We start from the raw sequence: 26,028 nt of genomic DNA on the forward strand, positions 1-26,028 counted from the left end.
TGGCACTAACTGTCTCCCATTTTCTAATATTCTTCTTTTTCCATGCAAAAGAGAGGAGCCTGAGAGAGGAAAAGCATCCAGCATCCTGTGATGTTGTTGGTTTCCTCACAGTATTGCAGAAACACAAGTTGTTTGAGTGTTATTTGCAACCAAGCAGGTGAAATTGTTCTGAACTTCTTGCATTTGAAAGAAAGAAAAGGGAAAATGAAAGGATTTGTCAATAATTAAAATGCTGTATTTCTCAAGAAAGGCATAATACCTCTCTGAGTTGGTTCTGATTATTGGAATGTTTTAAATGGTTTGTTTTATGACAAAGATTGTTTAGAGGAAAATAGAGTAGGCTGAAATCCTGGTGTAGCGTGGGAGTATAATTTAGAGAAAATCTTTGAGCTTTGTACGGCATGGAGTGTCACTCAACTTGGAGAGCATCTTTGCTTTCCCACCCACGTTGTCCTTCCAGCTGATGTGGTCGGAGGTCTGGCTTCCCTGGGCGGCTCGCTGTGTCCCAGGGACCCACGCACTGCCTCGGGGTGTGCTCTGTGAAGAGGAGGCACTGACCTGCGTGAGAAATCCCTATTGGTATAAATGGCCTTTCCTGCTCCAGGTGGAGGACGTCAGTCTCTCTCATCCAAAAATAACTTTATTAAACACAAAAATTACTTTATTATTGTGATGCTACAGGATAGCTCTTCAGACCAGCCTGTCGACATTTCAGAGAGCAGCAACAAACCAAAGTGCAGTTGGAGGGACCAGCAAATGCTTGCTTTAGTCCCTCTATTTCTTCTGGCAATTGCAGCTATATGCACGCTGGGGAAATCTTTGCTCCTGTGTTTTTTTGGCACCAGAGGCTATGACCTGTGTTCCATGGGTGCTCCTCTAATGTTGAGGTTTGCCTAGAGGCAAAAGGAGGGCACACCCCCTTTCCTCGCTCAGGGCTCTGATAAAGCAGGTGCACTTTTGACATGAGAGCGGGGAATCCATGAGGAAAAAGCATCTCTTCCCATCAGTACTGTCAGTGGTGCATTGAAGGAGAAACCTCTTTCGGTAGAAGACCAAAGTCTTCTGGTTTAGTGTCCCCTTTGAGGAGCAGGGGCTCCAGGAGGCCCAGGACCTAGTCCTCAATCATTCAGTGAACCTGCCCTTCTCCTTCTTGGTCCTCTCAGCTCCATCTCTGCTTCACAGGCACTCCCAGGAGCGTGCATGATTTCACCTCTATGTGTGCATATATATATATATATGTTTTTATATATATGTTTATATATATGGTTTGTTCCAGCCAGTGCTGAAATACTTGGCCTCTGGGCCACTGCATCTAGCAGAAATTAAATTCAGGTCTGATCTAGGAGAGCATGACAGGTGTGTGCCTGTCCTCTGTGGGTCAGCTTTGACCACAAGCACCACATGAACAGCATCCAGAGTGGTAACTTGGAGTGATTTCTCCAAACTGAAACACAACAGCTGAGCTCTAAGGAAACTGCATCACTCGAGCCATGTTCCACAGGCTTCTCAATGCACTGTTTCCCCTCTCCTGACCCTCAGCGGTTTGCGACCGTGTGTGACAACGTGAGATTGATTTACTGGGTTTATGTTGCTCTCTTACAGTTCCTTGGAAGAGCACCCAGAGCAGGAGCAGGCTGGAGGTAGGGCAGGTTGCTTCTTCCCATGGGAGCAGCCCAGCATCAGGCAAGGGCAGGGGAGATGCTTGTGGGACGTGTCAAGGAGAAGGGAAGAAAGGCAAACTGCACAAGGCTGGCAGGACAGGGCATGGATGTGGTCATCATGGCTGTAGCAGGAAGGTTTCTAGGTACAGAACAGATTGCAGCTCAAAAACAAGTGCTTGGTTGATCCGTGAGGCTCTTGATGAAGGGTGGAGGGGACACCACCATGCGTGTTTTGACCCACCTTACTTTAAGTTACATTTCAGTAAAGGTCAGCACAGTTCTTGAGTTTAAAATGCCTGTAGGGTTTTTTTGGGAGAAGCTCACTTTAATGTAAGATTGTCCCCAAAAAGTTGTGGCCACCTTGGGTCGCTCGCTGGGGTCTCCCTGTTTTTATAGCTGCTCCCTGCCCTCACGTTCAGGCAGCCGGTAGCTCCCTCTGCTACAGGCACTGCAGCTTTTTGGTTAATATCAGAAATTGCGTGTTTTTCTCTTACCTTCTACACAGCTCAGTGCTGGTTTAAACACTTTCTTGGAGAAACTCACTTGGAGGATCTCATTCTCTCCTTTCTATTCCTTGTCCCTTTCCACATGTCTCTTATCTTTCCTCTCAGATAATACTTTGAACGGTGCAAAGCTGCTGTTTTTATTTAGACTTTGGAAAGGGAAAGCAGAGACAAGATGTGGCATTTCCACGTGTTTATTTTTCTAGTCCACTTTTGGCTGTTCACAGCGGAAACCTTCCTGGTGCTCCATTATGCTGCGATTTTGTGTGGTTTTTTAGTCAGGCAAGTAAATGATAGTGAAGCTGTAAAAAGTGTCAACGTTATATGCTCGGTTTAATGGGTGTTAAAGCCTTCTTTCTGCTGCTGAGATGCTGCGACTACTAAACTTCAGCATGAAAAGTGCCAAATATTGACCTTTAATAAGGTTTCATTTTAAGGACACAGTACTTCCATAAATAGCCCTTCCACAGAGCTCTTACACAGTCCTCATGCCAGCACAGAGTTAGGAGAAAAGGAAGAAAACCCAACAAATATCTTTATCTGTCCCTTTCTAATCATGTACCTATGTTCCCAGATGTAGTATTCCAGGTGATGCCATCCAGCATGGTACCAAGATCATAAAAAATAGTTTGTTTCAGCAGAAGAGCAGGCTGGCTCGTTTTCTTTCTTGTTTTATTTTCTAGTTTGGGAATTTTCTGCTGCCACTTTTGCCCTGTGGTACCTGTCTCCCTTAGGTACATTTGTGGGACCCTATTCTTCTTGTCCCCCTCTATGCTGATGCCTGAAAGTATTGAAAATCAAGAACGTTGGCTCGCTTGGGCTTCAGAGCGATAACGGTGAAATGATTTTCAATCTTTTTGTTTGACCAAAGGTGAACTTTGCTGTGTCCAGCGTTACCAGGTCCTCCTGACTACGTAGGTCACGATCCATGATTTTTGGAGAGGAGAGACTACACCGTGCATGCAAAGGAGCAGTAATGAAGGTCTGGGATAGACCCAGCCAGGGAGCAAAGAAGCCGCAGAGTGGGGAGCAAATGCTTAATTGCAGAACGTGTGGTCTCTCCTGCTTAAGCAGAATAAAAACTTATCTTTTTTAAAATCTTGGGTTATGCAAAAGACTAGTTTCAGACAGCTGTCTCTCTCCCTCTCCTGTGTTTACCCGTGGGGTGACCTGGATGTCTAAAGAGAGACAAGGTAATTGTGTTGGCCTTTGCCTGGCTGGTGAGGCTTAGTATGGAGCTTAAAAATAATAGTAAAAGAACAACAGCCCTCCTCAGTCCGCAGCTGCCGAAAAGTAAGATGTGCAAAGACTGGGATTGGGGTTTTCATGGTTTTCATGGTGCATTGTTTGTGTTTTTTTTCATAAATGTAGATGGGTAATGGGAACAGGGCAAACACTGCCCCGGACTTTGTGTTGTTTGACTTACATAGACTTAATGTCAGATTAGTTCAGCAGCTTAGTGGATGCAATTCTAGGAAGAAAACAATGAGAATGACATAAATGTTGAAGAATTGGATTACATGGGTCCTGCTGCAATAAATGACGTATAAGAAGGGTAACTTGGGCTTGAGCCTGTGAAAACTAGGGAAGCTTTTGGCTTATGTTCTAGTTATTAATTTACTTGGAGGAAAACAAAATATTCTTTGTATAAATCCTTATTATAGGCCAAATTAAATATGTCACTGCTGAAGAAATCCCACTGGCTTTGTGGAAGCTGACTCAGACTTGGACATGGGCTTCATTTGTTTGCTAAACAGGAATCAAACTAATTTTTCGATAACTTTAGGGCATTTGTTTAAAAGACTTCACCTTAAGATGTAGAAAGCTAGTAAGTTTTGTAATTTAGTCTTCAGTTCTCTTAAGCTTACACTAGTTAGCAGTGATGGGGAGCAAGGCTTTGGGCATGTTGCCTGACAGGGTGAATATCAGGAGGTTTTCAGTGGTGTTGGTGTTCCCTAAAGAACACTGAACCTGTGTTGACTGTCTGGTATTGATAGTTAGGTGTTGCTTAAATTCCTATTTTATCCTTTTGAGGGACAGCTCTCTTCAGCTTAAATATATCTTTTATTTAAAAACATCTGAATAAGCTTAAAGTATTTTGAGTTTTGGAAATGCCTCTGTGGAAAGCTACATATTTTATTATAAAATATGCTATATGTAAATTCTTTGAATTTGAGACTGTTTTGCGCTGCCTGTGCTGAATTTTAATTCACCTACTTTGGGCTATATAGCACCCAATTAAATGCATGTAGGGATTATGCTCTCTGAGGTCTCGATGACATGTTAGATTTGGGATTATATCTGGGGGATAAATGGAACAAAATCAGAGTGAACTAAACCAATGTGGTTCTTTAAATAGACTGTTTGCTGTTTCAAAACTAAGCCCTCCAGCTGAGGAAGCGAAGGAGAAATATATGGCATAGTTTTGCCTGAAAATAGTTTTGTCTGACGAATTATAATACACTGCTTTTGCCATAACTTATTCTCGAGGTGTTTTCTCTTTTAAGGCTGTGATTTTCTATGCTCATTCCCTTCCTGGTACATGGAAGGATGTTTTTATTGTGGCTTTACGTATGGGATGTATATGGTCATGTTGGGTAATCTGTGACCCCAGTTCTTTTTTCCCTGCCATTTTTAAGGTGTTTCTAACCAATTCATTCTCTCTATTTGAAAGCTGCACAATTACTTGTCTGTTCCCCACAGAAAACATACTTCAGATGAACACCATGCGGGGTATAAATTGCGTATGAATAAAATTTGTGCTGAAATACAGTTTTTATTGTCATGTTTTTCTTTGTCAGAAGACAGATCCTTTCAACAGCTGTGGCATAGGCTTGTATTTCATTTGTTGTTTGGCAGTGCAAATGTATCTAAAATGGATGTATCGGCATCTTGCTGTGACATGTTCCCATTTGTTCTTTAAAGTCTTGACCGGAGCTTCAAGACAGTTACTAGTAGTCAGTATTTGGAACAAATAAAAGCTGTGAATTAAAGGATGGGGGATGAGGTACCAAATGTTCGCATGCCCAAAGACTACTTTTAAAATAATGTCAACTTCTGATTTGAAAAGAACTTTATCAAGTAGCTGGTTAGAGCGTACGCTTGTGTTTTGCCTAGCCCACCCTTCTGATATTGCCCTCCGAGCAAATGACAGATTTGCATTCAGTCCCCTGCCATTTTATATGCAAATGCCCTATAAGATGATTTCTGCTTTGCGAATGCACTTCATACTGCATTTCAAGCATCATCTTAAGGAGTCTGACACTTTTTTTTTTAGTGCTCCCTTTATCTCTTGCTGGCATTTTTCTGTCCAAAACATTCATGAAAAGCTTTTTTTTTTTTCCCCCCCCCTCCCAAAAGTTTCATCAAAGAACTGTTTTGATGGCTTAACTTCAAGCATTTGATCTTGAATTCATCAGCCTTCTGATTTTTTAGCCCTGCAATTAACGTTGTCAGGTTTGATCTTTTACATGACCCGGTGGTCAAAGCCAACTGTAGGGAAATATATTTGTAGCCAGACGTAGTTAATTCAAATCAGTTTGTAAACCCTATTTTCATTTTTCTAAAGAAGTGTAGATTATTGGCCCTGGAGTGTAGGGAGCAGAGTGTATCGGTACTTAATGGTGAGAGCACAGGATTTGCTGGTTCAAAGGGATTAAGCTGCAGAGTTGTTAAGAGTCTGAGGAAGGGAAAAGATAGGGCCAGTTCACAAATCTTGTAACTGTCAGGAGCCCTCAAGCGCCAAAGCAGATATTTCATGTATACTCAAGAGATCAGAAAGTTTACAGAGAAAATCATCTTGCAGAAGGAATCTTGACTTAAGGCTTCATTACCTTTATAAAAACTTGATAAGCTGTGCTGTGCAAACGTGTGCAGTGTTGCCAGCTGTCATTAACCCAGAGGCATTAGGGGTTCCCAGGAGCTCTGCTTTGACTTTTGGACAAATGAAATCTCAGGATTTGGGTACAGCAGAAGTTTAAGATAGTCTCTCAAAAGGATGATGTACGCAAAGCAAGTCAGACTGTGGTCTCGGGAAATACATGCACACCTACCCTTGGCAGTCGTGAATTTTTGAAGTATTTGATGTGTTTTTAGATATGGTTTAACTTTGTGGCTGGGATGACGTAACCAAGTTGCTCCCCAAATAAACAAACCTTCTCCTCCCTGGCGCTGGCTTTGGCCTTGGCCACACTCTCATGCCCTTTTTCTTAAGTTGATACTGGCTTCAGTTGACACAGGCTCCTCTGACTCCAAGGTGAGTTGCTTCAGGGAGGTGAACCAGCAGAAAAACATTCACCTGTTTTGGTTGTGGGGTTTGATTCTCGTATTTTCTTTCCCCCTCTTCTGACGTATCTCCCTAAGCCAGCTCACCATGGGGTCGGATGACTCCAAGGGTGTGGAGCTGCCCATTTCAGCAGATAGCGTCTCAGCCCCACGGTGATGCTCCACACTGACCAAACATCTCAGTTGTCTCACCAATTTGTGTATTGATTTTTCTGATCCCATGAGTGAGGTTTACCGCTGGCTTGGAAGCAAGTTGGGCAGAGGTGGGAAACTAGGGGATGTGAATGATGCTCTCTGCAGGAGTCTGAGTGAGTTCACAGCAGGTTGTAAGTCTGCGTCTTCATTTGAAACAAGAGATTGCAGGATGATGATGATTTTTTTCATTAAAATGCTATTGACTTTCATTGCCAGTGAATTCGGATATCGCATAGGCTGGCACCTGTTCATTACATTAAGAAATCTTTGTTCCAGATATATGCTATCAAATGACTAATTTCATTTAGGCTTCTGCAAATGCTGAACTGCAACCCAGCCTTTGCGTTGAGTAAAAAACTACCGACGTAATATTAACCAAGACACTGTTTTTCTTTTCCTTTTTCTATTCAGCGTCTGAACCCAATCTGAAGTTACGATCCAGACTAAAACAAAAAGTTGCTGAAAGACGAAGCAGCCCCCTCTTGCGCAGAAAAGATGGTCCGGTGGTTACTGCTCTTAAGAAGCGCCCGCTGGATGTCACAGGTACGTCGGGTAAGCAACAGTTCTGTGCCGGCAGCCACATACTCGATGAGATGTCCCTTTCCAAAATGAATTCTTGCAGCCAGTTAATTGTGCAGTCTGGATCTCTCACGTGCCTCTCAAGGTTGGCAAAACCTGGATGAAGTTGGCAGAGTTCAGCGGTGAGTGACGCAGGTGGACATCAGGTCCGTTGGGTACCCATCTATTGAGACAATGTTACCAACTCAATGAGCTTTTTTTGTAATTTTTAAGACATGCACAGACAGATAGAGATATGTCACTAGAGTGCTATTTTTTTTCCCCCAAGCATTTCTATGATCTTCAGCAACAGGTTGTTGAGAAATAAAATTTCTCAGAGGTGATCCTGTTAGTATCCATGAGGAGGCCATAATTCATGGCTGTTGTCCTCCAGCAGTAAATGCTTTACAATCCCTGTTTGTTTTAGGCTTTGGGCAGACTGCCATAGTTCCTTGTTAAGTAATTACGCCAAAGTTTTAAAACATGTAAGGCACTTTTTTATATATATAGCTGATATTTCTGACTACTTGACAGTTTCTTGTTGAAAAATAATATTCTTCTGGGAGTAAAGTTTGTAAGGAGGGGTCAGAGTAAAAGTAGATTATATACATTACCATAAAGTTAATTCTTAGCACCATCTAGGGATGCCTCTGTGTAAGTACCACTATGTGACAGCTTTTTCAGACTTGTCTCACTTTAAGGCACGGTGTCATCGTTCAAACAAACTCTAAAAAGTGAGCTCCCTTTAGAGAGCTGGGTGGTTTGGGGAGACCCTGGGGCAGCTATGCACCACCCTGTATCAAAGCCTCTCTGTTTGCAGAGGGTATATATGATTTCAACAGCTAAGCATAATTTATATTGGATCTGAAAATTGAATTCACTCCTCATATATTGCTACATGTCATGCGGCTTTTAGGATAAATCAAGCCCTAATAGCTGACTGTTTGGTCCCAGTAATGCCTTCAGAAATGGCAGTGGAAGCTCCAGCTTCTCCCTGAGCATGGACTTGGTTCAAGAAACCAGCCTGGAGCCTGGCTAAAAAAATGTCTGAGTTGTTACAGTAAGAGGGAGCTTTTGAATGAAAAATAACTTTTAAAAGAAGTCCCGCTTCAGGGAATAGAAGTTACATCTAATCCTTGAAGAATACATCTCCATAGAGTCACAGGTTGAATGTACCAGGTACATTTCCTATGTCTAGATAGTATGCATGAGATCTAATATGTTGCAGTTAATGACATGGTCCCAGAAAAAGCACTTATTTTCCATGCAGTCAGTACTTTTTCAAAACACCCAGACTCTCCAAAGTTCCTTTCCGTGGAGAAGTTCAGTGTTAGGTGTTAGTCAGTGACGAGCTTTCTTGATAGTGAGATGCCTCCCCAAATGCACAGCCAACAAAAAGCAAAATAAGGTTTCTTTTTTTTTTTTTTTTAAAGGAATAATCTCTTTGCTACTTTGCTGGAGGTACTTGCAAGGACCAAAATAACAAAATAGTATGTACAGAATAATGCCACAAAAGAAATAATTTTTTAAAATCCCCCAAATTGTAACAATTGGCTTTTATTTCTACTGGGGCATCCTAGAGCAATTAGGAGACTGCTGCAGCCTGAACCATTGCAGCCGCTGGGAGATTCTTCTGGTGTTGGGCAAATCCTGTGCTTGGGGAGGAGGAAAGTTCAGAAAAAAAGTTTTAATGTTATTTACCTTCCAAAATAAAAGGAGAAACACTGGAAGCTGTGCCATACACCAGGTGAGAAACCTTCCGAGGGAACTGTGGCAATTTCATGTGCTGTTTCTGTTTGTTATTGTTTCTGTCTCATTAATGCGGAGGCTTTGATTTCAGGCTGGTCATCTCCGTGGTTCAGGTTGGTGAGTTCACAGGGAATGTGTTGATAAAATATACAAAGCTGAGAGGATTTTTCGAAGCGTTCAGGTGATAACAGAATTGAGAGATTAACTCTGCCTCGGGTGTTTCCAGTGACAAAGTGTTTTAGTCCCTGAGTGGAGAAGACTTACTGAAAAAAAAAAAAAAAAGGCAGTGATGTGAAACAGATTTACTGCTTTGGACCCTGTAGAGTTTTGCCTGATTTTTGTAAAATGTGCTCAGCCATGACCACGGCCAGCTGTCCGTCCAGTCCCATCTCAGGCGGCTTTTAAATCTCTTAAAATGATTTAATTTGCCATCCTGGCAAAACATCATCCTTGTGAGTCAGTCCCCAGGCAGTTTTGGGGAGCTCAGTGCTGTGGGAGCTGTTGTGCTGTGTGAAGGGCAGTCCAAGGCAGGTCATGTTTCTGCGAGGACCCAGCACGGTGTGGGCACTTTGCAGGGGACAGGGACATTACATGTGCCCACTTGCCTGCACCAGAAAATCTCAGTGCTGCTGTATAAAAGCAGAGGTCAGCCCTCATGTGTGAGGGCTGCGTGCTGGCGATGTATTTCCAGTAAATCCAGACGCACCAGAAGCCTGCATGGGAAAATGTCAACGCTGAGATGGTTCCCTGGTTGTTCCAGCGTGAAGTCTGATGCAATATGTGGCAAGAGGGTGTCGTCAGGGTTATAGGTGAAAGAGGGTGGGAAGCACTTCTAGAAAAATGACACAGGACAATCTTGACATCCTCCAGTTCGGGCTCTTCAAGCCTTCCGTGTCTTTTATTATCTTCCAATTGTATTTCGAGTTATTAATACACTATAAGAGAAATCCCCGTGAGGAGAAGACATAAATATGTTAAGTAGGTACTTGGACAGACCATCTGAAAGTGTTTGTCAGTATTTTAAGAGCCCTGGGAAGATTTATGGGGGAGATGGGGAGGAGGAGGGTTGCTTTCCTCCAAAACAAAACTCGAGGGGTTGTTATCTGTCTAAATACCATCGCGGAGATTGTTTGTAACGCTGAAAGTTGGTTTTGGATGTGTTTTTAGACTCTGCATGCAACAGTGCTCCTGGATCTGGTCCCAGCTCTCCAAACAACAGCTCCAATAACATAAGCACCGAGAACGGAATTGCAGGATCAGTCACGAGTATTCAAGCAGAGGTACAGAGCCCTTCCTCACTCTGATTTTTAATGCTTGGGCTTCTAATCAGTTTTTGCAGAGTTTTAGGAATTTGAGCGTACAAACCGGTGTGCACCGCGCTAAAAAGAAACCCAGATCGTGACTTGGAGCGGACTTTGGCAATTACCTCTCAATCTGGGCTGACAGGATGCATTATCTGTTTATTAAATCTAGTTTGAGCCAGCTCGCAAGCTGCTTGTGGTAACTTGTAGTGGTTTTGTTGTGAGGAGAGAGTAAAAATAAAGTGATTTAGCAAGGTAAAGCATGAAGAATGTTTCCTGGTCAAATGCAAGTGTTTTAAAATCTGGGGAATCGTTTCTCATATGTTGTATATAGGATAAATTTGTGGTGTGCAGTAGGTTAGTCTAAATATGGCCAAACCAGAACTGGGTTAAAGGGAACAGATTTAACCTTTTCCTCCCCACCTAGGGATGTGAAAGCTTGGTGCCTGGTGCCATGTGCCAGTTTATAATCCCATAAGCTTTCAGCATCACTTGAGGCATCTGCTGTGGATGTCAAGGACAGGGGTATTGGGCAGAGTAAGCTGGAGTCTAATTCAACATGGCAGCTCCTGTGATCAGGGTTACTGAAACCCACCATTTTCTAAAGGCAGGTAATGGGGTGTGAGCCACGTTAACTGGCTTTCACCATAAGGCTTAGGTGTAGAACACCAGTGTGATTGTGTCATGTCCCTGGTGCGTTTCTTTTTATCCAGCTTACCATTAGCTGTTCTCCCCATGAATATAGCGTCTGTCTGAACATCAGGACTGTAAAAACAGGCTTGTGCTTGTTCTCCCAAAATTGTCATTTAGAGCTGAAAAAGACTTCTTATAGTACAAGTGTAAGCCCTTACTGCTTTCTAGTTTTGTACAGATTTTCACTTTATTTTTATTTCTAATGTAGTGTAACAGCATTTAATATAGGCAATATGCCTTCTACTCCACCCTCTCCTCTGCCAAATTATCCAACACATACCTTCATCCACTCCAGTCAGTTGTGGACCTTAACAAGATTTAGACAATTACTGTAAAGATTAAGATGGTGTAAGGTGGAATCTTCCCTTGACACTGGGAGCTGAAGCTGCTCTAAAGAGACATGGCTTTTGAGATGCATGCCGACCATTTAGTCTTTTGGACCAGACCTGGAAAAAGGGATCTTAAATAGAGCGTTATTGATCGGATTTGCAGAACTGAAGACTGGCTGAGCTGAGGGCACATCTTAGGTACGTTTGTGTTAACCCCAGGAATACTAGCGCTGATCCACGAGCTGTCAATCTTGTCTATACTTAGCAAACTGCAAATCCCCAATTACTGCTGATGGAAAAACTAGCGGATTCTATGATTTCTTGTGATATAAACAGAGCAGACAGCTTCCCACAAGTCAGAGTTAGAGCATGCAGGTGAATGTGTAGCTGTAACACTCTGCTTAACCATTTTATTTTTCAACTAAACAATCTGAGCTCATCATCTGTGACTACACCACCAATACCTAGTAAAATGGACAAAGACTATAAGAAAAACTCTTTTCATCAGCTGCTTGCCATGCAGCAATTTTGTAACTTAGGCTGAGGCATGAGCAACGCAGACGATTTGAAAGAAATCCCTGTACTGCCAAAGCCTTTCCCTGAAAGTCATCTTTGCCTCTTTTGCAACTGTGCTGCAGTGGGTAATTCACAGCGATGCCACTGCATGCGAGGAAAGAAGCATGTTCAGCTAGCATTTTGTAACAAGAGCAGCATTTGATCCATCATCTCCAAACAACCTGTGCATAAAGGAGGAAGAAAATTTAGTTTTAGTTTCCCTGAAAATGATGTCTGGATTATTTCTCATCTTTTTATAATTTTTGGAAAACAGGAAAAATATAGCATACAAATGATTGTGCAGTTCCAATTTTAAAACTGCCCAGGACTGTGTTAAGTATATTGGATCGTTGCCATCACAGAACAAATTGAAACATAAATCACTGTGTGGTGGCAAACAGAGCGTCGATAACCTGTTGCACAAACTGTTCTCCTCCCAGCATTTCAGGTGTACTTGAATGACTTAGCTAAATGTCCTGGTCCTTTGTGTTTATTTTGGGGGGAAAATGACTCTCCACTTTGTTCCAGCATTTCACATTGTGTGATGCTAGCACATCCATTTGCCTGTATAGGTTCATCTGGGAAAAAATAACCGGGCAAAGCAGGGTTTTGGTTTCTTTAAAATCTTCAATAGAAGTAGTATTACCTGGTAGCTCGAGTGTTGGAGATTTCTTTAATACCAGTTGACCAGGCTTTCCGATGTTCCCACTTTTAAATATTTAGAAATATTTAAATGTTTCGGAGAAAATAATGTTGCCAACTTTAGGTGTTTCATGCTTACCTTCATGTTTTATTTTAAATGAGAAATATGTCTCTTTGCTTCTTAGTTCGCTGGGTCACCTCTTGAACAATTTCAGATATGTTGGAAGATGGTATCTGAGTTCATTATTTAAGTTTCAATCCTTGCTTTCGGTGTGGAAAGACTACAGCTCTGCCTCGTTTTAAAATAGACAATATCTATTTTTAAATACCGTTTTTAAATCAAAAGATTTTTTCCATCTCTGAAAGGTACATGATATTCTTTGCCATTGCAGTTGATACAAGACTATAAAAAGTACTTGACTATAGATGAAAATTGTACATGCTGAAATTGTTCTCTTCTGTGCAATTCAAAAAATGTTTGTGTACAACCCATAGATGGGATCTGTATATTTAAAGTGATGATAATGCTGCTAAATACCATTCGCTGATAGCGTCAAGCTGCTGCGTTTTTCTCTTCGCCGTTTTTAAAACAAATCCCCAGGAAGTAGTTTGAGGCACAGCTATGGAGTATTGATTGTTAGAAGAGAAAATAGATGTAGTTTTGTTTCATTTATGATACCAGTAAAATATTTCATTACTCCGCTGACTGTAACTATCTTATTCTCGATGTGGCATGCTAACATTATGTAATTTAAATTAAAACAAAATTGCCAGTAGTGCTCAAAATTACTTGGAAGAAGTGTGTGTCTGTGCTCAGTCACATGTCCTTACCAGGTGCCACTCAACAAAATGCTCCCTGCAAATTTCCTCCTTTAAGGCAGCAAATTGTCAACTGAGATCTAAAAAAGAGATTTTACTCATTTTACGGGAGAACTGATCTGTAATATATTTCCAATAAGCTTGAATGACATTAATGAAAGCACAGGAAGGCAAAAGGAAATAAGAAAAAATGCACTTTGCACGTGAAATTTTGCACAGGGTCGTATGAAAACTAAATGACTTTGAACGCTTGGAATTTAGACACGGCTGGACACTGGGAGAGTGACTGGCAAGTTGGTGGCACGTCGAAGAGCGCAGTTGAAAGGCAGCCCAGCATCTGATAATGGTGACACACACGGTCATGGCAAGGCTTTACTCCTTCTGTCCTCCTTGCACAGGCAGCACCAACCTCAGGTGCCAGAGGCGGGGTGTCCTGTTAAAGCTGTCAGCTGGCCCAGTTCAATTTTGGTAAATCAAGGAGGCACAATTGCTCTCAAAGATTGTTCTATAGAAAATGTTTGGTTTTCAATATTAGTTCTTACATGCTTTTTTTTTTTCTTCCCTAATAGGTTGCTGCAGGGTTTTTTTAAGTTTCACCTTAAAGTCTTTGAGGGAGAAAAATAGGTTCTTATTATCCAGCACTGCAACCAGGGAAATAACCTGCAGAGTCTCATTTACTTACAGGACTATGAATTTAAGTCTAGAATGTATAAAGCCATTCTTCAGATCTCTGTTACATCAGTATAGATTGTTCCATAGTACAATATTAAGTTAATCCTTTTTTTCACCATAGCACTTGAGTTAAACAGTAGAAATTCTATAGAAAGTCTGCTTGAAATCTAAACTCTATTTTATTTAGGTTGGAAAATCACCTGCAGAGAATTCAGGGTGATCAGAACACTTGTTTCCTAACAGGAAAATCAGGCAGTTTATTGTAATTTTAAAAACGAGTTTTCTAGTGCATATTTCAAATCAATCTTGTTTTGAAATTAAAGGTATATTTACTGAAGTGTTTTTGCTTTAAATGGCCATTTTATAATTCCATAAATCTTGCATTTCACCCTGAAAATCAGGAAATAGCTACATAAATGCAACCTTAAGGCTTTTTGATGAAATTTTGAAGTCTGATTTAAGCTAAAGCACGTTAGTAAATAGCATAAATTGTTTGTGATTTGCTAAAGAGAACAACAACCATTGTAACGCTGTTTTTTTAAGGTAACCTGTTCTAGCCTTAAAAGGGCAAATACTTGAGAAGAAGTAAGCTGAGACGTAATCTTCTTTGCAAAAGCTTTTTGCAGTGGCACTACATGAAGACTGAGCAGAAGCAGAGTACCGGTGAGGTTGTAGGGGTGATCTTTAGTCTCCAGGAAAGATCAAATAAACTGTAAAAGGTGTCTCTGTAGGGCAGGGAGGTTGGCAGCAGCTGCAGAGCGAGACCATCCCTGTGTTGGTTACCCTGGTCTCGTTGCCCCCTGCCTGGCCGCGGCAGTGGCGTTCAGGGCATGCACCTAGTCTGTGCTTCTTTAGGCTGGGTCTGAAGCACAGCTTAGCTCCCCCGTTCAGTATTTCCAATGTCATAGTGAAGTTACCCACTCTGTGCGTTTGTGATGTGTTCTCACAGCAAGTGTACTGTGTCCTTGATCCAACCTGTGGATGCTCTCTCACCAGGACGATGTTCTTGATTTTGTTTGCAGACCAGCCTGGCTCACAGGCTTGTGAATCGTGAAGGCTCAGTAACACAGCTTCCACTCTACACATCTCCCTCTTTGCCCAACATCACACTAGGACTGCCTGCAACTGGCCCTTCCAGCGTAAGTGGTGGGGGGATGCAGCCTTTGAAATGCTGCTTGCACCGATTTATCCCTTAACACACTGTGTCATCAATTGTGCGTTGGCAGGGAGGATCAGCACAGCAGGATGCTGAGAGACTTACTATCCCAACCTTACAGCAGCGGATCTCTTTATTTCCTGGCACTCACCTCACTCCCTACTTGAGCACTACAACGTTGGAAAGAGATGGGGGAACTGCACATAACCCTCTTCTGCAACACATGGTCTTACTGGAACAGCCAACTGCACAAACTCCCTTAGTCACAGGTGAGCGCTCCGTAGATAATGTGCAAAACTCAGTCCCAGCTGCGGAAAGAGAGCCAGTGACAGCTGTTGTTTTTCTGTAAAGTCTGTCTCTTGTACAAAAAAAGATACTGCATCATCTATACATTCCGTAGGTATAATATATATCCTTTAGGGGGTGTGATACGTTGGGTAGAGGCGACACTCGCAAAATCAGAGGTTGCCCACCTCATCCGGAGGTTGGGGGAAGTTACCTTGTCATTTTGGCAAAATGAAAATGGTATTTACTTCCATAAGTAAAGCCTAAGTTTGTAGGTAAAAATTTAAAACTAAACTGTTAAGAGCTCTAACCACTTTAGATTCAAGTGGAGACAAAAACATTGCGTCTTATGGTTACCTTTGCAGTTTATCACGGATGGTTTCTATTCCGTGTATGAAAGGCACGCACTTACAAAATCACGGATTGAAATACTTGCTTTTCATCGTTATTATAAATGGCAAAAAGATGGCAAAATCAATTGCATTCAAACAGATTGTATTTGTTTGTATATGTTACATTTTCAGTATGCTAATTGCTTTGAATCATTCCCTGTGTCATATTTTCAGAACTAAGTACCTGTGGGAAGGCGTATTTCTATAAATAGGGTTGATTCAAAGCAATAATTCCCAGTAGGATGCATTTCTGGTTTACACTATGTAATGTTGGAACAAAGGATGTTCTGCGTAAGTTATAGACAAGTTGATTTTTATTTCTTTCATTCCATTTCTAATGGAAACTCTTGAGAGATGTTGATCACTGAAGCATCACGGCACGGCTCGCTGGTTTGGCTTGTGTCTGGTTTTACATTCAAATCCCAGGAATATACGTGGGGTTGTGATAAGCGTATAAGCATGTGCATATGGGGAAGCTGAAGCACAGAATCCTGGTATTTAGCCAGCGCTCCCAGAGCCGTGAGATGGTGTGTGCAGGTTCCTTGAACCTTTACATCATTTTCTGCTGCCTCCTTCTGCCATGGTTGCTGTGGCATGACGAGGTTACCCAGAGTCCTGACATGGCTCTTCGCCTTTGCCCAAGGTCTGTTGATGAAGAGCCATTGGAGAAGACTTCCCCTCTTATCCAATCACCAAAACTTTCTTCTCTGTTCGTGCTGGTGTTTGCTTTAAAGCACACATAAGGAAGAAGTGCTGTTCTGTTTCCTATTCGACCTCTCTCAAAGCTTCCCTCAGTTTACAGTGTACTGTGTTTGCTTCCAAGTGTAATCCTTCTAGTCCACCTGCTACGTGTGGTGTTTTCAGAGTGAGTACAACATGTTACAAACCGACGCTTAGGAGGAATATTCACAATACAACAGAGCAGCAAGAAGAAATACGCGTTGCAGATGCAGCAACTGAAAGAGAGCAAGCTAACACATGGTCTCAAAAGCCCTAAGTGGACTGGCTGCCAAACTACAGTTAGTACTTCGAACTTCCTTGGAAGCAAAGTGGCGTTTATTAGTATTCTGCTGATAGCCTTCAGCTCTGGAGATAGTCTCCTGATGGCTGCAAAATGATCCAGCATGATGACATGCTCTTTCTGTGCAGGAAGATAGACACGGGGGGTTGGGGAAACTAGAGGAGACTTCCTTAGGTCTGCTACTCTTGTGACAGGTTACTCTGAATAATATCCTTCACATTGCCGTGAACGTTCTGAGTAGGAACAAGGTGTCTCCCTGGAGGGCCTTCATGGGGGACCTTGGTCATTCACTTGGAGGAAGGTAGTCTTCCAAGGTGTCCTATGCAAATGTAAAGGATCCCTTCCTCTGCTGTCAAAGTTGAACTTTTGGGAAGAAGAACTGTGATATAAGGGAGATGGACCACACCTTTCCAAATTATTCATATATTCGTACCCACACAGACATGTGTGTGTGTGTGTGTGTGTAAATGCACACACATTTATAAAGTAAGATACCCTTTTACATGATTCTTTTCAAAAAAGCAAAGGGTGGGAGAAACTCAGAAAATCTTTCCCCAAGAAGAGAAGCTTTTAAATGAGCCAGATTCTTCCATGCAGGGCAATTCTGTGAATCAGTGGGAAAAACGAGGTAATGTCCTGGGACAGAAATGTCAAGGTGTCTCTAAACCACCGTATTCAGCTGGCTGCAGACTTCTGGGCAGCTTCTCTCTCTTCTCAACCAACGACTGAAGAAAGAAAAGGTGCAACTTCTCTGACTCTCGAACTGGGCAGCATTTCTGAATGTTACCAACCACTTGCACAGTCTTTAGTTTGTTTTATACAACGAGGTAAAGCAAAAGAGTACTTTTTTCCTAAAAGTGTGTGCAGCCTTATCTACATGAGGGAGACACCAGTGATGCCTTTCTATCCCAAGGTGTAACGAGCAAAAGTAAAGACTTATCCTCAGCTCCTCCACCCTTGGGTTTCGCTTTGTGTTGGGCATGTCTTCATGTCCCAGCTTTCTAAGAAGTGTGTGAAGGTATGTTTTTGGAGAGCAGAGCAAGAACTGGCTTACCTCAAGAACAGCTAAAAAGACAAGATGCTTTCTAAAGACGTGCCGTTACCGGAGCTCAGACAGGTATTTCACGTGGTAGTCATCAGAAACGCCTAAATTGCCAAGAGCATGTGAGTAATGCAAGCTATCTCAAAATAACCTTCTGTTTTCATTAAATTACTAGCATGTATACACAGGACAGTGATGGAAACATTTCTAGCTATTTGTCATCTTGGCCTCCAACTTTCTTTCTACAGGAATAATCAAGCCTGATAGCTCCCATATTCCTGAAATGCCTTTTTCCAACACAAACCTGGCCAGGGGTTTATCACATGGAAGTTTTCATCCCTAGTCATTTCTACGGGGTGGGATATAGCACAGCCAAAAGCAGATGTGCTTCCCTACATGGTCTAGAGTGGGAAGCAGCTTCATCAACATCCATCATCCTTCAGCACATCCAGTGAGCCCTGTGTAAGGTATAATTACTGGATGCTGCGGAGGTGGCAGCTTGGGTTGGTGGTTTCCTAGAAATGAACCAGGAATTACTCCCTGTACGAAGACAGGCTGTAAGACTTTAACTTCTCCAAACTGCCACTGTGATCTTCATTCACGTCACCCACCGAGCGATAGAAGGGTTCGTAAGGCATTGCTGATTTTAAGAAATGAAACGTTTCCCTAGGATCTGTGAGTAAACAAGCTAACAAAGAATTCAAAAGAAAGCAAAGTATTACTCCATCCAGTGGTAATTAATTGTTATCTGTTCTCTTTTAAGGGTGCTTCAACTGTAAATGGCGAGATGGCTGGTTTTAACGTTATGTATCATTGTCACCATCAGCGTTACTCAACAGCCGTTTTCTCCCTTCCTTTCTTCTTCCTTTTTTTCTTCTCTGCTGTTTTTTCCTCCATATTATCTTCAGACTGGTATCTTTCAGGACTGCCCCTCCATGCACAGTCTCTGGTTGGTGGAGAACGGGTCTCCCCGTCAATACACAAACTTCGGCAGCATCGCCCGCTGGGGCGCACGCAGTCCGCTCCCCTTCCCCAGAACGCCCAGGCCCTCCAGCAGTTAGTGATCCAGCAGCAGCACCAGCAGTTCTTGGAGAAACACAAACAGCAATTCCAGCAACAGCAACTGCACATCAACAAGGTAGGCCTGATGCTTTTAAAGTCTGTCTTCCTCATACAGCATCGATACCAGCGTTAGCTGACACTATCTCAGAGTTTCTTGTGCGGTAATGTTTGTGGTCTCAACCTCCATAACCAACTGGCCTTCAGCCTTGAACCTGTTTTTCATGATTTTGAGAAATACCTCGACAAGAATGTGGACATCCATCAGCAAGGCGAGCATCAATACCTGTGTTGCAGACAGTGGAAAGTTCAAACTTCTGGCTTTCCAGTAATATTTTTTAAAGTTGTCATTGCTGCTGTTCATCCAGATCAGGATCTTTTGTCAGTTTTGTGGCAAAACATAAAATGCTGTCAAGGAATATGGGGGGAATACCTACTGTGTATATATTCAGTTTGGGAGGGAGAAGGAGCATGGATTTGAGAGGAAAAAAAAAAAAGGCGCAAGGGATTTCAGACATGACAACACCAGAAAGTAATTGCAAGTGAGATGTTCAGATTTGCTGAAGCATTTTTCACTGGAATTACCTTTGGAAAGAGAAAAGCTGTTCCCATCTCCAGTCCAGATTCTCTAAACTCTGGCCCTGTGTAAAGCATTGCAGTGTCCTATCCATTTCTTCTCCTGAAAATGAGGATAGTTTTGCTGTGCATCCTGCAGAGGTTGTTTTGAAGATGAATTAGATGTGATTCAAAAATTGCTTTGAAGAAAGCAGGTACTGTGTTTATTATCTCACGTTCTGTAAATCACTCGGAGAACATCGGGTGAACGTTGCAGAGCACCATTCATCAGTGTACAGATTTTGCAATTGCTGTGTAGCCAAAATAATCTGTCTGGGCATCCCGGTATTACAACGAAGCTCAAACAAAGCTGCTTTGAGATGATTGCATTGAGTGTGAATTAAAAAAAGAAAAAAATCTGTCCTGATGGTTTAGCCTATGGGAAGGTAAAACTCACCTTTTACACGCAAGAGGTCTGATCGCAAGTGGTATGGATGGAGCTGTGAGGTTTTACCCCAGCTGAGGTTTTCTCCCAGGATTTCAGAAGGCACAGTCTGTTGCTAGACTTGCAATATAAAAAGGCTGTTAGGGAAGGGGGAAATCGATCATAATCAGCGCGATGTTTCTCTGACTGATTTATACTGTTTTGAGGCTTTCTAAAGACTTTTCTCAAGGCGTTCCAGTTGTGGCTTTCTCTAAGAAACAAGCAAATCCAGTAGTTAGGTTCCAGTCTGGGGAGGACAAGTTCGATGGCAGGCGGACCTTTCAGATTGCTACAGTTTAATTTATTGTGGAGGTTTCTCCAAATATTTTTACTGTTCCAGTCCTATGAGAAAACACAACTACTGAGAGCTGGATTTAAAAAAAAAAAAAAACAACCCACAACCCCCAAAAAACCGCCACCAAAACCCACCACACAACCCCCCAAAACTTTGTTTATAGACTCGAGCTAAGGCAGGATGATTACACAAGTTACTGACGTCAATCATGTACTTCTGGAGAGCTGCCACCGCGCACCACGTGTGCCAGCCCTGGCCCTCGTTCAGCCCCTCACACTGGGGTGGTGGGGAGCTGCCACTGCCATAGAAATTTCCCTTACCCCCCTCCGAACACCCTTCGTGACCAGGATCATCGGACGCGGAGCGCTAGGTAGGGTTTCTTTGTTCGGAAATGAATGTCAGCTTGGCATTTTGTTTGTTTGAGGTTTTCAAGGCTTTTCCGTTGCCAACGCTTGTGAGCGTCCAAAGACTTCGCCGTGACGTACCCGCTGAACTCATTCAGACTTCTGCTCGGACCTCCCAGGAGCTGGAGAGCCTGTGTGACCAGAGCCAAGCCAGTTTTCCCGCAGCACTCTGAATTTCAGCTTTGTTAGAGCTGTGATCTATCGCATCCATAGCAGAGGCAGGCGGGGGGCGGGGTGGGGGGGGGACTGTAATTAAACTGATTGCGCAGGGGCGATTTCCCTGTGTTTGATTTATATAAGTAATGAGTTTAAATCGTTTTGGTACTAGTGCTGTATGCGTGTGGCAAATTTATCCCCTGGGATAGCATCCAAGTGCTGACATGGAAAAAGACTTTACCCAGATGCGCAGATATTTTAAGACCCTTGTGTGTAGGAGAGTAAGGGCACGACTAAAAATAATGTGATAGATTGCTGCCTTTTAATTATTAGCAGAACTGACAGCACTGTCTGTTAAGGTTGTCTTGGATTTCCTGTAAATAATATGAGGCTGTTTTCAATTGCTTGTGATTTGTCCAAACTTTTAAGATTTTGGCCTTAAACTTTCCCTGTTAGGTGTCTACATCAGATGAAATTTTTGAGAAGATTGCAGCCAAAACAAGTCTTGCTGTTTCCAAGAAGGTGACTAAGGAAAAATGTGTTGGTTTACTCCTGATTAAAAATAATAAGAATAATCATCTAGGGGATTGGGCTGTGAAGCCCTGGTGCCGGAGGCTTTGGATCAGGAACTTGGAATTGGACAAAAGAGGACAGGGTGGGTGGGTGGGTAGTGAAGGAGAGTGCAGAGGGATGGGTTGGGAGGGGCAGGGCTCCTCGGGGTGACCGGAGAGGGGTGTGTGATCCCTTCCAGCATGGACTCTGAAGTCCTTGGTCAACTGCTGTTGGCAGCAAATTGGGCATTGCTTGAGCCTTGCAAAGCCCATGGGAGTAGTTAAGTCACACATGCAAGTCTTGTTCACTTTTCCTTTTTTCGCATCTTTTGGATCCAATTTTTGATAAGTTGTATCTCTTTTACAAGATTCTGAAGGTAGTACAGAGAGGGGTAAGAGCGGGGCTGCTCTCCAGTGGCGTGCTGCCTCATTTGTCACAGAAATCGGAGGACACATAAGGAGTGGAAGAGGGAAAGAGGGGGCCTTAGGGCTAAGGCAGCTTGATGCCGTGGCAGGGAATTGGCTTCCTCCTCTCTGCCACAGAGCCACAGCCCACTGAGCAGATCCAGCCAGCAGGCAGCTTGCAGCAGCACGCTCAGCTTCTCCCTGCCTTCTGCAGGACAAGGAACCGGAGCTGCTAGCTGCAGAGGTGTGCTTGCACACCTCAAACATGTCATCTTAAAATCAACCGTATCCTACTGAAGCCCCCGTTCAGCGGGGTTTCCTAATCTGCCCCAGCTGTGCATTTGATGGCATGGAGCAGCTCTGCTCCCTCCCTGCTTGCTGTCAAGTCATCGTGAGCACAGACGTGCTCGTATTTGCAGAGCACTCGTGCTCTAGTGATTGCACTGCACAATCGTATGTAGAAATCAACAACTCTTTCTTCCCAACCAGGGTTTGAGACATTAAATGAGATTCTGGATAAGATACTCAACAGAATCACAGAATTGTTTAGGTTGGAAAAGACCTTGAAGATCATCCGGTCCAACCATTGACCTAGCACTGACAGTTCCCAACTACAGCATATCCCTAAGCGCTAAGTCAACTTTACTCTTCAACCCCTCCAGGGATGGGGACTCCACCACCTCCCTGGGCAGCCCATTCCAACGCCTAACCACCCCTTCTGTAAAGAAATGCTTCCTAATATCCAGACTAAACCTTCCATGGCACAACTTGAGGCCATTCCCTCTTGTCACTTGTCACTTGGTTAAAGAGACTCATCCCCAGCTCTCTGAATCACTTCACGCTAATTGAGCACTGTGCAACCTTTGATCAGAATGAGGTATGTGCCTTAAAAGAGTAAATACGAAACAGCCCTGAAAATAAAAGCCGTAGCATTAATGCAAGTGCACGGGAGCGTTGACCTGAAATGATGCAGTCAGCGTGCGCTCGTGTTTCCCACCTTTCTGTGTGTTTAACACTCAAACCTCGGGAATGGTTTTTCCCCACGGTCAGCGGAGCTTTGCGGGACGAGGGGGCTTTATTTGACATACGATAAATAGATGCAGCAATCCCAACATTGTTTCATCTTCAGCAATTACCATTTCTCTGCAGTCTTCAGTCTCTTTTAAGATAACAAATTTTAGTCTTTTATATATATGAGAGAGAAGAGCCATGATATGCTCATGATTCCCTGTGTCGTTTGGAGGTTGACACTTGGGGAGGTATTTTTGTCGTGACAGTGAAGCAGATAAGGTAGGACGCTGTTCTCTGAGCAGACTCCAGGTATTTTGAGTTAAGTGTTAGTTCTTCAGTGTGATAGATCTTGAAGCAGCAATTCCCTTTCTAAAGAGAAATACGCAAGCGACATTTCTGTAAATTCTATGCCAGAAAACTCAACTTTTTACCTTTCCCTAGTGAAGATGAGTGTTTTGGCTTTAGTGCCCTGGATGTATAATTCACTAGAACAGATAATCTCCCTTTTAGCCCTGTGTTGTGCTGTTAAGCAGATTAACACTGAGCTTTTGTGGTCGAATTGTGGTTCTTCTGAGTAAACCCCATTTTTAGCAACTGGGAAGTGAGGTGTTTCTCCTGCTGTGGCATATATATGGCAACGTATATACGCCAGACCACAGTGCCCCAGTTTGTCTGGTGCAGCAGCGTTGGGTGGATACATTTTTATTAACACCTAGAATTTAACCTTGCTATTTCCTGATTTTTTTTTTTTTTCTTTTTTGGAACGCGTTAACTGTTTAGACTCAAGGGGCTCCTGGAGTAGCTTTTCGTATGTAATGTTTACTTCGGAATGTTAGAAAAATACAGTGTATTAGGTTGATTGCACAGCATTCAGGCAGGGCTGTTACCCTTTGAACGGTTTAAGGGAAGCCTGGTTTTGAAGCCCCCAGACATAACTTTGGGTGTAACAAGTATTGAAAAAGATCTCTGGAAAACCTCCTTCAGCCTTCATGCTAAGCATCTCAGCCTATTGAATAAGAAATGCCTTTCAGCAGGATAGGAGATGCTTGATATTCGGGTGCTTGTGCACTGTCACACTTATTACTACATAAATGCTGTTAAGTGGTTTTGCCAGGAGCCTTTGCTCTGCAGGGTGTCTGTTGCTGCAGGTCTGGCGATATGTAAATGTGTACCTGATATAATCGAGCCCATAATTCCAATTATTTGGGAGAGGGGGGAAAGAAAACAGCTTCTGCTAGTGCCAGTGTGTTTTCTCCTCGTTCCCCCTCCTTTTCCCCCCCAGGCAGTCCCTGTTCTTTGATTCATTACAGTTGGGTGTAAGCACAGGCCAGCAGTCTCATGGTCCTTCCAGCAGGTAGGCTGCCTCAGACAGTTACGTGTTTTCCTGCTGTCTCATCATTTCAGGGGGGAAAAAAAAAAAAAAAAAGAGATTTTTCTAGGCTTTGGCTGCTGCAGAAGGCTCTGCCAGCTCTCTAAGTGGCCTACGCCCATCTCGGCCTCTCCCTTATCATCTCTTGTTTCTCCTTAGTCTATAAAAGTTAAAAATTAGAATCCAAGGGGTACGTCATGTGGGAAGAGTCATATCAATAGCTAGAAGAGCTAGACTTGTGTTATCATTTCTGAGTAATTAATTCAATCCCCCAGCAATATGTTTTCTTCTTGTCCACCTGCACGCTCCCCTGCAGATGCACTCTGTCCTTACGCCTCTCTGCTAGTGCTCTTTTTTCTCTTCAACATCCCAGCCCATGTACCCGCTCCACACCACCTACCTCCCACCTCTCGATTCCTAGCCACATCCTTGACTCAAGACCAACACTTTCTTGGTCGTCTGCCTCAAGTATGCTTTTGAGCTGAGCCTTTATTATCTCTTTTTTTTTCCTCTATTTTTTCTTCCAAGCTGTGTCTCCAGCTATCCAGAGTTGTTCTCTTTCTTCCCTGAGTTTGTCCTTCATCTCCGGAGGGAGGAAAGGCAGGTTTCTGCTGGTTTCTGCACAGCATGGCACGGTCAGGGCCGAGCCGGTCTGTCATCCTCCCTTCCTTCCTGGCTTCTCTCTTCCTCTGGACAATGGGACGTGCTGTGCTGCCCCACCAACACCTGTGTCCCCCACAATGCTTTCAAGGAGGAGCAGGGCTCGGCGTGGTTGATGGTACCAGCACGGAAGATGCTGAGGCTGGCTGGGTCCTGGCTGGTACCTTCTGCTACTCCACCCTGTTCCCAAAACAGGGAAGTCACTCCACCTCGCTGGGCATGCTCTGCACTTTCCGGCATATGAACTGGGTAGATATTAACAGTGGTGCTGTCTCGACCACCTTCCAGCATGTTCCTGTCTGCACAAAGTTTTGACCAGCTGTACATATCTGGCAAAGTGGAATGAGGTTTTGGTGTGTTGTCAAGTGTGATCTCTTTGACCTTCTCCTACCTGGATGAGCTGTATGGAAATGTGATGATTTATCCTAAACTTTGAAGCTGTGTGTGGTTGTTTTCAGCCACCAACCTGTGTCCTTTGATGCACACCAGTCTGTCCAGCAACACTGAAGTCTCTGAAGGGCATGACTAAGATATTCCCTCCAGCAGAGATGCCCTTGTCCACAAGGCTGTTACTAATCTCATATCTGAAAGCAGTCCCCTCAGTGATTCAAACTTGTTCTCTACTTTCAGTAACCGTTACCAGGATGAACAACACTGGAGAAATGCCACATTCCTGTGTTGGACTCCTAAATTGGAAGAGATCTCGAAAATAGATCTGTCTCAAGTTTTACTTAAAGTCATGCCCAACTTTCATCTCTGTCAGTCTGTGATAACCAAGGTGATCCATCATGTTCAGTGTCGAAGGAGCCTTGTCCTTTTAATTGTGCAGGACCAGCAATTCCCTCTGTAACTGCTTGTTGTCATAAGAGAAAGATTCAGACGTGCACAGCTTCACCAGAGTTAGTCTGTCCAGATAGGAGGCTTTGCTACGCAGTCTTATGGAAGTTCTTCAGCTCTGCTTCTGCTTCCCAAGGAGCTCTTCAGCCACCTTTTAGACCAGACAGGTCCCTGGGACACTTGTTGCCTAAAGACGTGCATTAGTTATCTCCTTCTAGGAGCTTCTCAAGCATTTTTCTGTTGGGGACTCTTCATTAGTCTGTGATGAGTAAACAGACATTTCTAGCCAATTTAGTAGTATCTTCAAAGTCTTTGGTGTCCTAAGAACTTAACCACTACAGGGAAGGTATCATGAAGAAGTAGATATATCATATCTAGTAGACAA

At 43.2% G+C, this 26,028-nt stretch overlaps 1 protein-coding gene across 5 annotated transcripts in view; it reads left to right on the forward strand.

Annotated features, from left to right (window-relative positions):
- HDAC4 (histone deacetylase 4) overlaps positions 1 to 26,028 on the forward strand; it is a 270,539-nt gene that overhangs the window by 176,914 nt on the left and 67,597 nt on the right. For 3 of the 5 annotated variants that reach the window (XM_074872456.1, XM_074872457.1, XM_074872453.1), the window contains exons 8-12: positions 7,055 to 7,186; positions 10,118 to 10,230; positions 14,984 to 15,100; positions 15,188 to 15,386; positions 18,766 to 18,995. In XM_074872456.1, coding sequence (XP_074728557.1) covers positions 7,055 to 7,186; positions 10,118 to 10,230; positions 14,984 to 15,100; positions 15,188 to 15,386; positions 18,766 to 18,995 — 791 coding nt within the window. The remainder of the gene's footprint in view (positions 1 to 7,054; positions 7,187 to 10,117; positions 10,231 to 14,983; positions 15,101 to 15,187; positions 15,387 to 18,765; positions 18,996 to 26,028) is intronic. The other 2 variants (XM_074872455.1, XM_074872454.1) reach the window with 1 other exon arrangement.

The sequence above is a fragment of the Strix uralensis genome, chromosome 6, assembly GCF_047716275.1.
Source record: "Strix uralensis isolate ZFMK-TIS-50842 chromosome 6, bStrUra1, whole genome shotgun sequence".
Lineage (NCBI taxonomy): Eukaryota > Metazoa > Chordata > Aves > Strigiformes > Strigidae > Strix > Strix uralensis.